The sequence below is a fragment of the Hetaerina americana genome, unplaced genomic scaffold (genome assembly GCF_022747635.1).
Source record: "Hetaerina americana unplaced genomic scaffold, ioHetAmer1.1.p SCAF_1, whole genome shotgun sequence".
In the NCBI taxonomy this organism is placed as follows: Eukaryota; Metazoa; Arthropoda; class Insecta; order Odonata; family Calopterygidae; genus Hetaerina; species Hetaerina americana.
In genome coordinates, this window is record NW_027286069.1 from 75,030,350 (window position 1) to 75,045,213 (window position 14,864).

The 14,864-nt window shown below is 33.6% G+C and overlaps 1 protein-coding gene across 6 annotated transcripts in view; it reads right to left on the reverse strand.

Moving 5' to 3' along the window:
- AP-1gamma (adaptor protein complex 1, gamma subunit) overlaps window positions 1-14,864 on the reverse strand; it is an 81,855-nt gene that overhangs the window by 39,276 nt on the left and 27,715 nt on the right. For 5 of the 6 annotated variants that reach the window (XM_071591619.1, XM_071591637.1, XM_071591627.1 and 2 more), the window contains 5 exons: window positions 7,913-7,974; window positions 4,762-4,945; window positions 2,200-2,346; window positions 1,768-2,006; window positions 1,574-1,650 (listed from right to left, as the gene is read on the reverse strand). In XM_071591619.1, coding sequence (XP_071447720.1) covers window positions 1,574-1,650; window positions 1,768-2,006; window positions 2,200-2,346; window positions 4,762-4,945; window positions 7,913-7,974 — 709 coding nt within the window. The remainder of the gene's footprint in view (window positions 1-1,573; window positions 1,651-1,767; window positions 2,007-2,199; window positions 2,347-4,761; window positions 4,946-7,912; window positions 7,975-14,864) is intronic. The other variant, XM_071591660.1, reaches the window with a different exon arrangement.

Sequence of the window (14,864 nt, forward strand, 5' to 3'; positions counted from 1 at the left end):
CCATTCATCCTTCAACCTATCTTTCTCATTTTTACCTGAGATACTCCGCAAATTTCAAATCAAAAAACAACCATATTTAATTGGCAATCCTGCACATAAGCAAATCAAAGTTTCACCTAACGACATTTATGTGGAGATGAGCACACTTTCATATGCAGCAACAATTTTTGCTGGATTAAAATGAACATCCATGTTCAGATAATCTCCAAACCCTACCAACCTTTTTTCCAACATTTACATTCCTTTCAATCTCTTCATCTAACCTATTTAATTTCTGAATTATCCACCAATGTACATTCAATATCATCCACTAGTTCAAATACTCTACCAGTCACTCAATCAAAAACCCAAAATTATAAAAAAATAATAATATAAAAACTATAATCCCTGAAGCAGCATAAGTGTGTACGTATGAGATATTAGGCCAAAGGTTTACCCAATACTCGCATGGAAAAGAAAAAACAATTACTTCACAGTTTCAAATTCAGCAGGCTGGTAAAATGACACAATGATTTACTATTCACCATCAAGAATATGATTGTTTATCATAGAAGCATGAATGGATAAAAATTGAAACAAGGCCTGTCATTTTGAGCTTCATAAAGTTCTTACAAAAGCTTTTGTGAACGTAGTTGCAAGTTGCTCTTTATATATTTTAATTTAGAATCCACCCCTTACCTCGGCTCCTCCACCTATTAAATCAATAGCATTGATGACTTGACAGACTTCGCTCGAAGACCCCTGATGGTTTCCATTGGAAGTAGTAGCAATTGGAAACTTATGATACTGACTTTGTATTAATATGCATTTATAGTTATTTTTCTAAACCGTACTATGAACTGCACAATAAACATCATCAAGCTTTTAGATTTTCTCCTATTTTGAAATAGATGCATTACCTTTCATCTTGCTCACTACATGAAAATGTGCTCTTCTAATCAGGCTCAAGTTCATACTAAGGTAAATACCGTATTTTCCCATCGATAAGGTGCACCTTATGTATAACGGGCACCCAGAACTTTGTAGTTATCATAAATTTGTATAGATACCGCACGCCCAGGGCTTCATAGTTATCTTGAACGGGAATAGATGCCTCGCATATGTACATACATATACACAACACTTGTATGCGCACGTAAAAATTATATATAGTGTGTGTAAAAATGTCTATATCGGATGAGTATGTGTAAAAATACATTTATGTTTGGATTTTTTCAATTTTCATTACTTAATGCGTATTGTCATTTTTTCGATCATCTGAACATTTTTGTACAGATAACGTGTGCATTATTGATGCGAAAATACAGTATTTTATTAAAAGTAAAACAGATGGTAAAAACAACATATGGCAGTACAAGGAATATATAATTTGAAGTTTCAAATAAATGCACAACCAATCTTGATAAGATATGCTGCTTAAATTATTGCAATCTGCTTTAATGTACCATAAAATGCATGATTAAAATGAACAAATCTTAACGTTCATTCAATCAATGATGAAATATTGGCATAACTTTGCATAAAATAATTTCCATAAAGTTAGGTAAAAACACTTACAGTAGTTCAAACTAACCTTCTTAAAATGAGCAAGCGTATCAGGGCTGTGTTCACACATCTCGGTGATTAGGGTTACACCAGTGATTAAAACACCTATTTGATAGATGAAATTTGGAATAAAATTCAATTAAAACAAAACTGCATCAATTTCAAATTATAATGTGCAATAATAGAATAAAATATCTCTTTAGCCTAAATAATAACACTAACCATGATTCTTCTCTGAAAGAAGAGAACGTGTGGCAGGCAAAAATATCTCGAGCAAGTCAGGAACCCTACGTAAAATCCGTGTGGCACATAGTGCCGCCTTCTTCCGTACATATGCATTAGGAGACCGAAGGTGGCGCTCAACTTCTCCTGCAAGATCTCGACCCATCTCTGCAGAGGCTACAGCACCAAGGGTGCATAATGCCAACCCAACAACAAACTGGGTAGTACTTCCAAGGTCACTAAGGATGGAGGTGGAAATTAATCGGGAAAAAATGACTATGGTATAAGCAAATGACTATGGCACTTGCCAATTAAATTGACAATAATAACATTATCCAATTCAAAATATGTGAATTAAAACAAATATTATAGTCACACTTGAGAGGTAAATCAACAAAAAATGTATCAATAATACACAATATAATCACATACTTCTTCAAACAATTAGTAATAAGCAGATGAACATCCTGTCGCTCATCTAAGAGTAGCATCGCTCCAAGGTATCCAATGCGCTTGTCTGTAAAACGTGGTGAGGCTATCAGCTTCAAGCATTCCAATTGTCCAAAGTGGGCAGGGTATCTAGGGAAAAAAGGATATATTTAGAGAAACATCTACCAAAGTTTCAGCTAAAATAAATTAAGAACTCAGAAGCGTAAGAAAAATAACAATGAAGCTTGAGATGAAGTCTAGAGGAACAGAAATGTGAGAACAATTTGAACCAATGGCCAAAAAGCCAAAAGAACAATACCAGTATGTTAGGTTTAAGTAATGTATTAAAACTAGGCACATGAAGCCAATACACCAGAACAAGTCCAGCACCAAGAACTTTAATGTTATACCCATATCCTCAAGTGCTCTTTGGCCAAGACCATGGTGGTCACCAACACTATGTGCAAAATTCTTTCATCTTTATTTATGCCTGAAATTATCATATACTGCATAGAAAACTTGAAAAACTCTTTGTTTTCAATTTATTCCTTTCATTGGCATTCAGTGTTATTTTTCCTTGGATTAGATCTAGCATATATTATGGCATGAATTCCACACAACTATAATAATAAATGATTTGGGTCACACGAATCAAAAACTGGAAAAGTAACAACAAATATAGCATTTAAATGTAGAAATTTGCAATGAATATCTAAACAAAATATTACTATTCACCTAGAATGCTTAATAATAGTTATTTCTAAAGACGCATCAGTGCCCTCTGTTATCATGATTAAAGTTTCTAAAATGGGCCTTAATTTTCTATACTAAAAAGTTTATTTCAAACTTATTATTTTAATGTTTGAAGTATATTCTGATAACAGACACATTTTTTTTAAAGATATGGCACGCAAATATACTTTTTTAAGTGTAGGCAAAGTACTATAGAAAACAGAAAGACACTTGAGCACACAGAAAGAGACAGAACTAATGCTGATTTATAAGAAACACATACATATACCAGGTGTTCAAGTATGAAATGCAGATTTCTGACATCAGATGGTGCAACTATGCAGTTTGTGGTATTAAGATTTGACATCTATCTCATTTTGTTGTGCCATCAACAAGAGTCAGACGTGAAAGAGTGATAAATTGAAATTATTGCATAGTTAAGTGTTGCTGTGTTCAATACGTTAAAATATACTTCGAACAAGGAGCATTCACGAACCACCAATTTTTTGTTTTCATTTGGAGAAAATTGCTGCTGAATCATGGTGATTACTTCAAGAAGCTTATGTTGAATATGCTTCATCGTAAGATACCTGTGAAAGATGGTTTCAGCATTTCAAAAGAGGTGAATTTGATGTTGCAGACAAGGAACATGGAAAACCGCCAAAAGGGTACGAAGATGTGGAATTGCAAGCATTGTTGGACAAAGATTTGGAAATTTAAACACAAACACAAAAACAACTCGCAGAGCACTTGAGCATTAGTCAACAAGCTGTTTCCAATTGCCTTCAAGAGATTGGAAAGATTAAGAAGACTGGATTCAAGAATGCCTCTCCATCTGCCTCTCTAAAACAAATGTGAAATTTTTCCCGCACGATAAAAAAGGAAGTCGTCTTCGCATCGTATCGCTACTGGCAATGAAAAGTGGATTTATTTGGAGAAACCCAAATGCAAAAAATCATGGGTAGACCCAGGCGCACCATCCACATTAACCAAAACCGGCTCATGGCACATTGGAAGCACTCAGCTGGGAAGTTCTACCCCATGCAGCTTACTCATCAGACTTGGCTCCTTCTGATTACCACTTGTATGCATCAATAGGTCACCCACGTGCTGAGCAGTGCTTAGGTTTGTACGAAGATGTGAAAAAATGGCTCAATGAATGGTTCACAGCAAAAGGGAACGATTTTTACTAACATTGTATTTACAAATTGCCCAAAAAATGGGGAAGATATATAACTAACAATGGAGCACACTTTGAATAAAGCTCTTTTTATCATTCTTCCAATAAAAAAAACCTTATTTCAAACTTTTACACTTAGTAAGTAGCATCACCACATCAGTTGCTACTAGTACCACCATAGGTACACATTTCAGTCAGCAGTACTTCTACTGAAATAGGTATTATTCCCAGTTGAATCTTCATTTTTTAAGGTATCATTTAATCAATTAAATCATTCATAATATACATAACTTTATGCTTTCTACAGATTTCATGACAATGAACATTGCACAACGCCTTTTTCTAAACTAAATAATCATGTACAATACATTTTGTGACATCTGCAGGTTGCAATGCCATTGGTAGGAAATAGTGGGGAGGGACATGCAAGTTTGTGGCAAGGGGAAAAGGATGAATGCCAAGGGGTGGTGCACTTGGTTCAATCATCACAACAGAATGCCAAGAGATATGAGTTAACAAGAGGAGCAAAATCCATTGTGCCATGTTTTTTGTCATTAAATTTGTGGAAACCACAAAATTGTTTCAATTATGGATCTCAATAACTTCCACCAATTCACACTCGATTCAATAACACTAAATAAAATGATTCTTACCCAAGCATATGGATGTAGAGGAGTTTGGCAACATTACGACACCTCCACACGGGATCTTCTTCCCGGAAGGTAGAACGAATATATGCACATTCCTTGTTTACAACAGCTCTCTCCTCACTACCCGTGTGTGCACCACGTATTTGCCGAATGAGGTCTCGAAGACGCATTGGAGTGGGCATCCTCACTGTCAATTAAAGGAATTCAGGTATGATACAATTTCATGAAATTGCAAGCCAGCCATAAGAGTTGCTTGACATAGATTTTTGCTGTGCCCACAGAGTTGATTTCTATCAAATAATTTACCAATTGTACCACCCTTCATTTTATTAAACAATACAATCATTGTTATGCAAAAATTTACATGCAATGCTACCTACCAGAGATGTTTACAAATAAATGTAGACAACATTTTTAAGAATTTCCACAATGATATTTCTGAGATGGACAAAATCAGAATGGTTAGCAGTGGCAAATTTAAATTTTTAATCAACTACATTAGCACATAACTCTAAGACTTGCTAATATCCCAAATAAGCACAAAGGTTTTAGAATATGTTCACATTACCTTCTGCATTGAGGAACCATTGTCGCATGTTGAGGTGTACCAATGAGAATGTGATAATTTACTTTCATGCATGTGAATCAGTTATCTCATGCAAATATTGGAACACATTTTCATCGGCTTTAAATAAGCTGTTTGAGTTTAATTTTTCTAATGTTAAAATATTATTAACTTATTATATATTATATTAACTTTAAATATTAACCAGTTAATTTTTGGATGATGCCTTTAAAATTGTCATATTGATTGTATCCTAGTTATTAAATCCAATATGCATCATTATATCACAAATTTAGATATAATTATTCAATCACAAACCCCAATGAATAGAACTACAATTAAACCATTATCAAGGCAAGAACGGACTTTAATGTATACTGAAATCAGATACACCATAAAAAGTTTTTCTAGACAGAAAAATGTTATCACTAAAATATTCTTTATTCAATTAAAAAAATCTTGTTTTATAACGCACTACCAAATTCTCTGACATTCTATAGAAAGGCAATTTCAACTGAATACCATTGTTGGAATCCCATTCCTGATTTCCAATTGAATTCTCTGATGGATGAAGTTACCTTTTATATATCTGGGTACATCAAGTTTAAATTAAATTAAGGTAATAATCTTCTACAAGGAATTAACTAGAACTTTAAATATAAATTAGAGGTCTCCAGTACATTTTTTAAATTGATAGATTGCCTAAGATACATATTATATCCTGAAAAGGAATGGTGTTTCATGACTTAAGGTCCACTAAGTAGGTTTCGTGAGAACAATTTTGACGAAAGACACCTAATACGCATTGCCAACACCCCTAGTGTTACTATCATTTGCAATACATTCAAACCCTTCGCAAAAAATTAATTCTTTTTTCTAGCGCTAACAATAAGAAAAGTTTGTCAAGTAAAACCCAACCACCGCATCTGAATTACAACTGATTCTTTTAATCTGTTGGTCGCACTTAAGTAAGAGGCACTAGGCATATTGTTCACTCCAAAACCGAAAAATTTATTTAGGATTATAACAGACTTTGCAATGCAATGAAATGAAATGGACAATCAAAGCAGAAAGGATTAGTCAATCTCAAAGTAATGGATTCTAAATGCTTTGTAAAAGAAGTCATTCACCAATATTTTACTATATCTGGCAAACAAGCAAACTCTAGCTATCTTAGCTAGAGCACTTGGAATGAAGCAATAATTTACTAAGTGAACCACCAGCTAAAAGTAATATTTAAAAATTATTAAAACACAACACTCATTAACCTTGGGAAAAATTATATACCTGATGTATAGAAGATCCAAGTTAATGGCCAAACACCCTACCAGATTGTTTTAATAATTATCAAAACATTTGTTAAACTAGCATTGAAACAGTAAGTTTAAATATTTTCACCAAAATATCAAAATGAATACATGAGATCTGTATGTTTCTTGGGTTTTCACGACATTTTTTGGCTTAGATAGACAACAGTTTCACCACCATTCCAGCTGGCATCTCTAGGTCGAAGGTAGATTGCTGTAGTTGTTACCACTTACATGTACGCCATTCCATCTTATAACTGCCCTCTGATTGGGTGGTTGCTGAATAACTTGAAGGATCTCAGGTTTTCCTGGCGTATGGTATTCAATAAGTTCTCTCGGGTTTCCCACTGAGTCAAGTTGCAGTACACCGACTCTGCCATCGTCTTCAGGGTGAAGCCATGGCAGAGTCAACCTTCGAAACGTCGGTGTACAGCAACCTGACCCGGTGGGAAACCCGAGAGAACTTATTGAATGCTGAATAACTTTTTTCCACAAACTATGTAGCCATCTTCTTGATTTCAGTACTCTGGTGTTTATTTTGACTGCCTCCCTAATCAATACAGGATAGAATCACTTCTCTTTGAAAGGAGGACAATTGCACCGAAAGCATGACCCGGGAAAGGATAAAAAATAATAAACCCAAATATTGAAGGCCAAAGCATAAGCCAAGCATCCCTTTTATCACAGGAGCCACTGAAAAGATTGCTAAGAGTACAGAAAAATCATAACGTCAGCACAGGGTAAAACTGCTTGATGAAGAAAATGACAATTTGATGAGGCTTAGAGACAATATTCAACATTTTTTCAAAGGAGTGTATATTTATTTCCCAAACACCACTAAACTTCAACTGATATTATGGATATTCACTCCATAGTATATGGATAAGTAATCTGGCAAATAATCACTCAAACGACAGGTATAAGATGGGATGGCCTATGTGATGAATATTTCAACCATCTACCTGATGGCCCCAGCTGGAATACTGGTGAAATTTATTTATCCAAGCCAACAAATGCAATGAAAACCCAAGAAACATGCAGAACTCATTAAAATGCACTATATACCTATGGACTAAATGAATAGATATTGAATAAAAAAGAAGATTTTATATTAATTTGGTCTACTACCAAAAAATATTGCAAAGCAGATGGATTAAAATTATGAAGCTACAACTAAGTCCAACCAAAACAATACAGCTGTTACATCCGATACACTTGCTCTTGCAATACATCCTAGCCTGCTTCCCCACATTACAGCACTAGTTCAAAAACTTTAACATACCTCTTTCAACAGCATCATTGATGACCTGCTTGATGGCAGCCATGTTGAAGGATGGGTTGAACCTGTATTTGTCCCAGCAGGTAAGCAGCAGTCAGAGGTCCAAGGGAGGAAGGAGTATCACATGCCGTTAATGGATGATAAGAAATATGCCACTCAACTAATATCAAAACAGTAAGTAATACATGCTATAGATTAGTGAATCTTAACACATATGCACGTTATCTTTTAATTTTTCCAGACTCAACTATCAATTTCTTTTTCATTTTTACTGATTCAAACATACCTTGTTACCTTACCCAATATTATTATGGTACCACCAGTTTCAATGAATAGTAATGATTTTGACACAACTAGGTATCACCATCACCTGATATTGTCCCAAACTGGTTATACCATAATAAAATTGGATAATAAACAATGCCATTTCATCAATCATGCATATTATATTAAAGCCAATGTTTCTTTAGTGGTGAATTACACTAAATCTCCTATAAGAGAAGAGAAGGATAATTAGGACATCTGCCAAAGAGAGAAAGTGGAGCTGTGATAACAGAAAAGTTAACCAAATTAGAAGGAAGAAGTGATAACCAAAAGGATAGGAAAGCGACACTATGCTCCACAAGTGTTAGTGGATGATTACCATGTAAGCCACCTTCCTAAAAGAGCAAAAAAGATGAACATACTTGTTTCACTAAGAAAGTTAATGGCTACATTTCCATTTTAATTTCAAAAGCATATTACTATCCATTATACAAATCCATAAATAAATTAAAACTTCACATAGAGGCAGCTAAAATAAAACCTACAACTGAAGCCCATCACCAATTAACCTTTTCTTACATGGTACCATAACAGAAAGGTCTAATGAATTTGATAATAGTTTTAAAAAATATTAGTTCCTGAAAAATTCTCATTACCTTTGCATATCATTTGATTGAAGTATTATATTCATGTTTTAGCAGCAAAAAGATAGCATTTCCTTATTTTTTTATATTCCTTTTTTCAAAACACAGCATTCTTATTTTGAACAAATCTAGCTGGAGGTACTGCTTTAAACAAACAAAACCCTTATGAACTAATTAGTATGACTATTTTCCTGATTTTATTAGCAATATTTCATCAGTGAAAATGGGGGTAAAATATCTAACATGTATATTTTACTTATGGATAGGCTGAAGTTAACAGAAAATCATTCACAAATTGAAGTTTCAATCTTTTTTACACGTAGGAATTTAAAATTTAGGTTTGAATCTTAAGTATTTGCGTGCTTCAAATATTTGGGATATCGCTACAGGCCTTGACATATTTCTTCCTTTGAATTTAAACATAAAATGATTAACTTAGGAAAAATAATATCTTTGCTTTCTACAAAATAAACTTTATCCGTCAACTAGTTTCGTTACACTGTAACATCATCAGGACTAGTGGTACAATATACATTTTTCTGAGTTATATACTCGGTCGGGTAGAGGTAGCGGATGGGAGATGGGGGAGTGTAATTAAGGAAAGGAGAGGTGTAAGAAGGGGGGGGGGGAAAGGTTGGGAAGGGAGCGTGGGTCTGTATCATGGGGATTTTTTGGGGTGTAGAATAGGAATGTCCAGGAGGGGTGAGTGGAAAGGGAAGAGGTGGTCATTAGTTATCTTTTCCTTCTTCTTAACCATTTTTAGAATTTCTAACTGCTCTCGGATATCCAGCTGCGTCCCTTTTTACTGCACAGAGTGAAGAAAGGGACGCAGCTGGATATCCGAGAGCATTTAGAAATTCTAAAAATGGTTAAGAAGAAGGAAAAGATAACTAATGACCACCTCTTCCCTTTCCACTCACCCCTCCTGGACATTCCTATTCTACACCCCAAAAAATCCCCATGATACAGACCCACGCTCCCTTCCCAACCTTTCCCCCCCCCCTTCTTACACCTCTCCTTTCCTTAATTACATTCCCCCATCTCCCATCCGCTACCTCTACCCGACCGAGTATATAACTCAGAAAAATGTATATTGTACCACTAGTCCTGATGATTTTACAGGGTAACGAAACTAGTTGACGGATAAAGTTTATTTTGTAGAAAGCAAAGATATTATTTTTCCTTAGTTAAAAATAGAATTCTACAAAGTTATGGCCTCAACCATTCAGTGCGTAAAATGATTAGTAAAATGCGTAAGAAGAGTGAGAGTGTTAAGTAATTCATAGTCCAAAACATCAAGGGCTGGCGATATTTGAATTTAGACACTGTTTTGAAAAGCCATTGGAATGATAATTGCCACGATGGGAATTAAGTTTCACTCCAGAAATATCTAAGTTGTGTGGTCATGAGAACAACATTTTTAATTGAATTTCTGGACCTTAATTTGCAAAGTCATATGCAAAATTTTGAGCTATTTTAACTATGATAGAACTAAATATTAAAAATCAGCATGACTAATAATTAAAAGAACCTATGGTGGACTTCAAGGCAAAGAATATTTCCCCTTCAGTTCACCTCAAAATATTACGGGTTCGATGTAAGATGGGATTGCCACAGTCTCAATCTCGTTCGAATAAAGTCAAATTATTGTTATTATTCCAAAACTTGTTTTCAACTCTTTTATGCATTAAATCTTGGAGGGATAATATCTATAAGATAATCAAAATTTAAGTCATTGAATAACAAAGCACTGTAAGATATGGACAAGCAAAGTTAATACCAGGTGGAATGAGAAGGGTGGGTGGGAATCCATCACAGGCTCTTCCTTTTTTTTTAAAAAACTGTCATTCGAATGAATAAAATTATTACAATATCTTATTCTGAGCTTTATATACCTACTCTCATTAATGTTCCACTAACTACTTCTTTACATTTTAACTTTCATATGCCTTACCGTTATGAGGAGCCATTTTAATTCCTCATATGAAAATAGTTGTTATCTAGAAGTGAGTTTTGAGTGCTTGATAAAAGTCCAATTTATCAAACAATTCATTCCAGTGAAGGGAAAAACCATCAAGATATACCCACATTAAGGGAAAAGATGGTGTCTAACAATCCACAATAATGTCTACCAAAAAGCACTCTTCTAAACTTCTTTAGCTCTTTTTAAGGTTCATAGTTTTCAATGCAACAATTTCATAGTGTAAAAATCATTCACCTTGACCGGGATCCCAGTCAAGGCGAATGATTTTTACACTGAAATTGTTGCAATGAAATGCATATTAGTGTATGACTCCGTTAAAAGTTACTGTTACAGCATCTCCCACAGTTTCTTTGACAATTCATAGTTTTCTATTCCTGTTTCTCTTAAGATACATGTCAAATCACAAATTAACAATGAAGTAAATAACTATCATGAACATTTGTTATATTTTATCATTTTGTTCCAAATTAATCACACAATTAACGTACAACTCCAATGTAAGAATCAAGGCCACACCTAATTCATGAAACCTGAAAGTTATTCATACCTCAGTAAATGATAAAAACAACATTAACCATCATGCTCACAGCTGCATGCCACAACCTACATGTGGGTCGCATCAACTCTTGAGTTACCATGAGATGCTATGCAAGCAACACTATCATGTACAAAATTCTGAGCTAGAAGAGATTCTATTAGAACTGTGAACTATAACTGCAAGCTTATTACAAAATTGGTTCTTTTGTAATAGTTAGTTATCTTTTCTATCTTTGGTTGGAAATAACTATTCTACATTACGAACATATGAATATGTTCAAATGAGAAATTTTACGTGAAAGCTACATAAAATGTACACAAAATGAAGTTTAGTTTATCATGGTTCTCATTTTCAAATGACATTACATTCCTCATGCAACAAATGCAATGAAAGACATCAAAATATATATTTATATATATATATATATATATATATATATATATATATATATATATATATATATATATATATATATGAATATATATGTATGTATATTTCTATAAAAGCTGCAAAAATATGTATACATGTATTCATTCAAGACAAAATCTTTCACCAACCTTCATTGGCTTAGAAAATTATCTAGTTCAAGTTGTACTGATAAATAGTAAGTATAAAACTGAACTCTACTGGAGAAAAATTTCTACCAAAGCTGAATCCAAAAACTAGATGCATTTTCTTGAATTCTCAGTTCTCTTAAATAATTTCCAGATTAAGCAAAGAGGTAAGGTAAGAGGATTCTATCGCTGATGCAAATATTAAAATTCTTTTTTATTTCCACCATCATGAATTTTTTTAATCGGAAAAAATTATATTTAATTTAAAGATTGGATTCTACTAGTGATTTTTCTTCAGATATAGGCAACCCCCACTCACAACTGGTCAATTATGTATTTGCTTGGGTCAAGGCTGACCACACACTTTTTTATATGAAATTAGTCTTATAAACCTTTGGCGTTCGTTATCTGTGTCCGAGTAAACTAGAAGGCTGGAAAATCTACTATGAAATGGAAATAACTCCAAAGACACTTTCAAAGATGGGTAAAACAAACATTTCGAATGCTTTGTAATAATGAGAGGAAGATCTGAATCCTTAGTAACAGAAGAAAACTGGAATGAATTTCTAGTAAATTCACTGAAATAGATATGTATAAGACAGATAAAAAGTTATATTTCCCTCCTTAATAACTGTAATTCAATATTTCTTTAAATTTTGGTCCCATCAATTCTGAAATTATGACATTCCATTAAAATACCACATTTTATAAGTTTTTAAATATTTGCTCCATTTTGCTGTTATGTATTCTCACATGTACCACTAAAATATGCAATGGTTGTCTTTTAAGGTAGTGTACCATTTCACTACAAGCACATACATGAATGAAGTGATCAGTATATAAACATTGTGAAAATACTTCCTTCAAATTTAAATATTATTTTTTTTTAACTTAGGACAGGAAAAGGTTCCATTTGATACATAAATGACAATACTTATGCATGATGAGGGATGGTTCTTATCTTACAGACCATTGCAAAAGAGAGGGTCATAAAAATGTGAAAACTGGCCTAATGTAATATAAACACTCATAGCTCTATGGCAATACATGGGGAATTACTAAATCTTGAAATATGAAAAGGAAATCCATTGTTTTGAAACTTTTAAAAATGTTAGTAAATGAATTATTTTTACATTCAAAGTTACTATTTTTATACAGTTACATATTAGTAAATCAAGTAAAGCATTAATAAGAAACAAGAATAATGTTGATTTCAGGCTCAAAAATCAAAGTACAAAGAGCAATTTCTATCTACACAGAGCTCAGACACTGTGCTTTACCTCATATTCATTTATTTTGTATTTGTTCGAAAACAGCACTTTGGCCTTAAAAACAACGATATAACTATGTTACAATTACATACACCTAAGCCCTAGGTGGATGAAAAACCACCTAGGCAGGAATCAAACCTGCAACCCCTGGGTTGGCAGACGAGAATTTCCCCACCACCATTAGGGTTAGCGAAAAATTTATAAAATATTTAAACAAATGGCTTACAAAAAACCTATCAATACCAAATTGGTGAAAGCTTACTAAAGCTGATGAATTGTTGTAACATGAACTTGTAATAATTCATACATGGAGTTAGAAATCCCTACAGGAAATCAAACGGAAGTATTTAACCTAAATATTTATCCCTGGTTTGCTAGGAAGTTGAAACATCTCCTTACAGTTGAATTCGATTAATGGTAAAATGTGGAAAACATGGAGTTACGCCATCTCATTTATATTATGGGGAATTAGCTGCTGGAAGTTTCTGCAAGGACAAGAATTCCATGGGAAAAATTTGAGAGAAATTCAGAGCCATATGCCCCTACCAAAGAATTGGTTGGTAACCCAGCCAGTCGGTACCAGTTCTTCATTCCTTTTGGTATCAAATTTTTTACAGTAGCATTTTTGCAGCAATTAACACATCTTTATTTTTCCAATCAAATTCTTTAAGAACATGCTGGTGAACAACTTTTATTGGAGATGGAAATCATGATCACATAAATATACTCATTTCATGGAGCATATCTATTTTATCAAAACTGCTTATTTGAGATAGCACACATAAAAAAGGCAATATTAACATGATCTTACATATACAGAGAAACATCGCTTGAGACCTTGCACCTTGCACAGCAACTAATTCGTAAAACAAGCAAAAATATTAGTCCCAAATACGACACGCTTAAATAGTGACGAGGAGAGGGGGATTCCTGGATTCACTGTGCCCTGCCAGTACAGTTTGTCTAGAAGTGAGACAGCACTTTATGTCTAGCACTCGTTTCGCTAGAATCTTAGCATCACTATTGATCACGCATTTTTCCAAACTAGTATTCAAACATATTATTAGTGATTTGTTAAGGCAAAGTTTAATAATATTTTGTGCATAGTTTTCAAATTGACCTCAAAGAGAAATCCTTATAAAATAAAAATAATAAATAACTGTAGAAACTAAAAAAATCATTGAAAAATCAGTCAACATCAATGATTAGCCTCTTCTTCAAGAACACAGACAAGACTAAGGAGACAGATACTTCAAATAGAGTGACGAGAGTATCAACAAAAGCGCACGTATTTTCAACGATGTTGACAGGTTGCTTCTAATATGCACAAGCAAAAAGCAATAGCAAAATGACACTATAAATGAGAACATAATTTGTAAGAAAGGGAAGTTTCCAACGCTTCAAAATTTGATTTTTATCAAATTTTGAAGCATTGGAAAAAACAAATGTCTCTACACAACTTTCTGGTAAAAAGGAAGTAGGTATGCATCATAAATCATTCAAGATGTATTTAGTTTCTTTTTTGCTTTAACAAATAGAGTTTGTATTCCCTGTTGCTAAATTCAGCACTAGAAGAAAAGGAGAACGCAATCCATGATCCTAATCATTGTATGCATAATTTTCTTTGAATAAACCTTGTACATAATTTATTTTGTTCCATATTACAGTATTGTACATAAATTATATGCAAAAAATTGTTT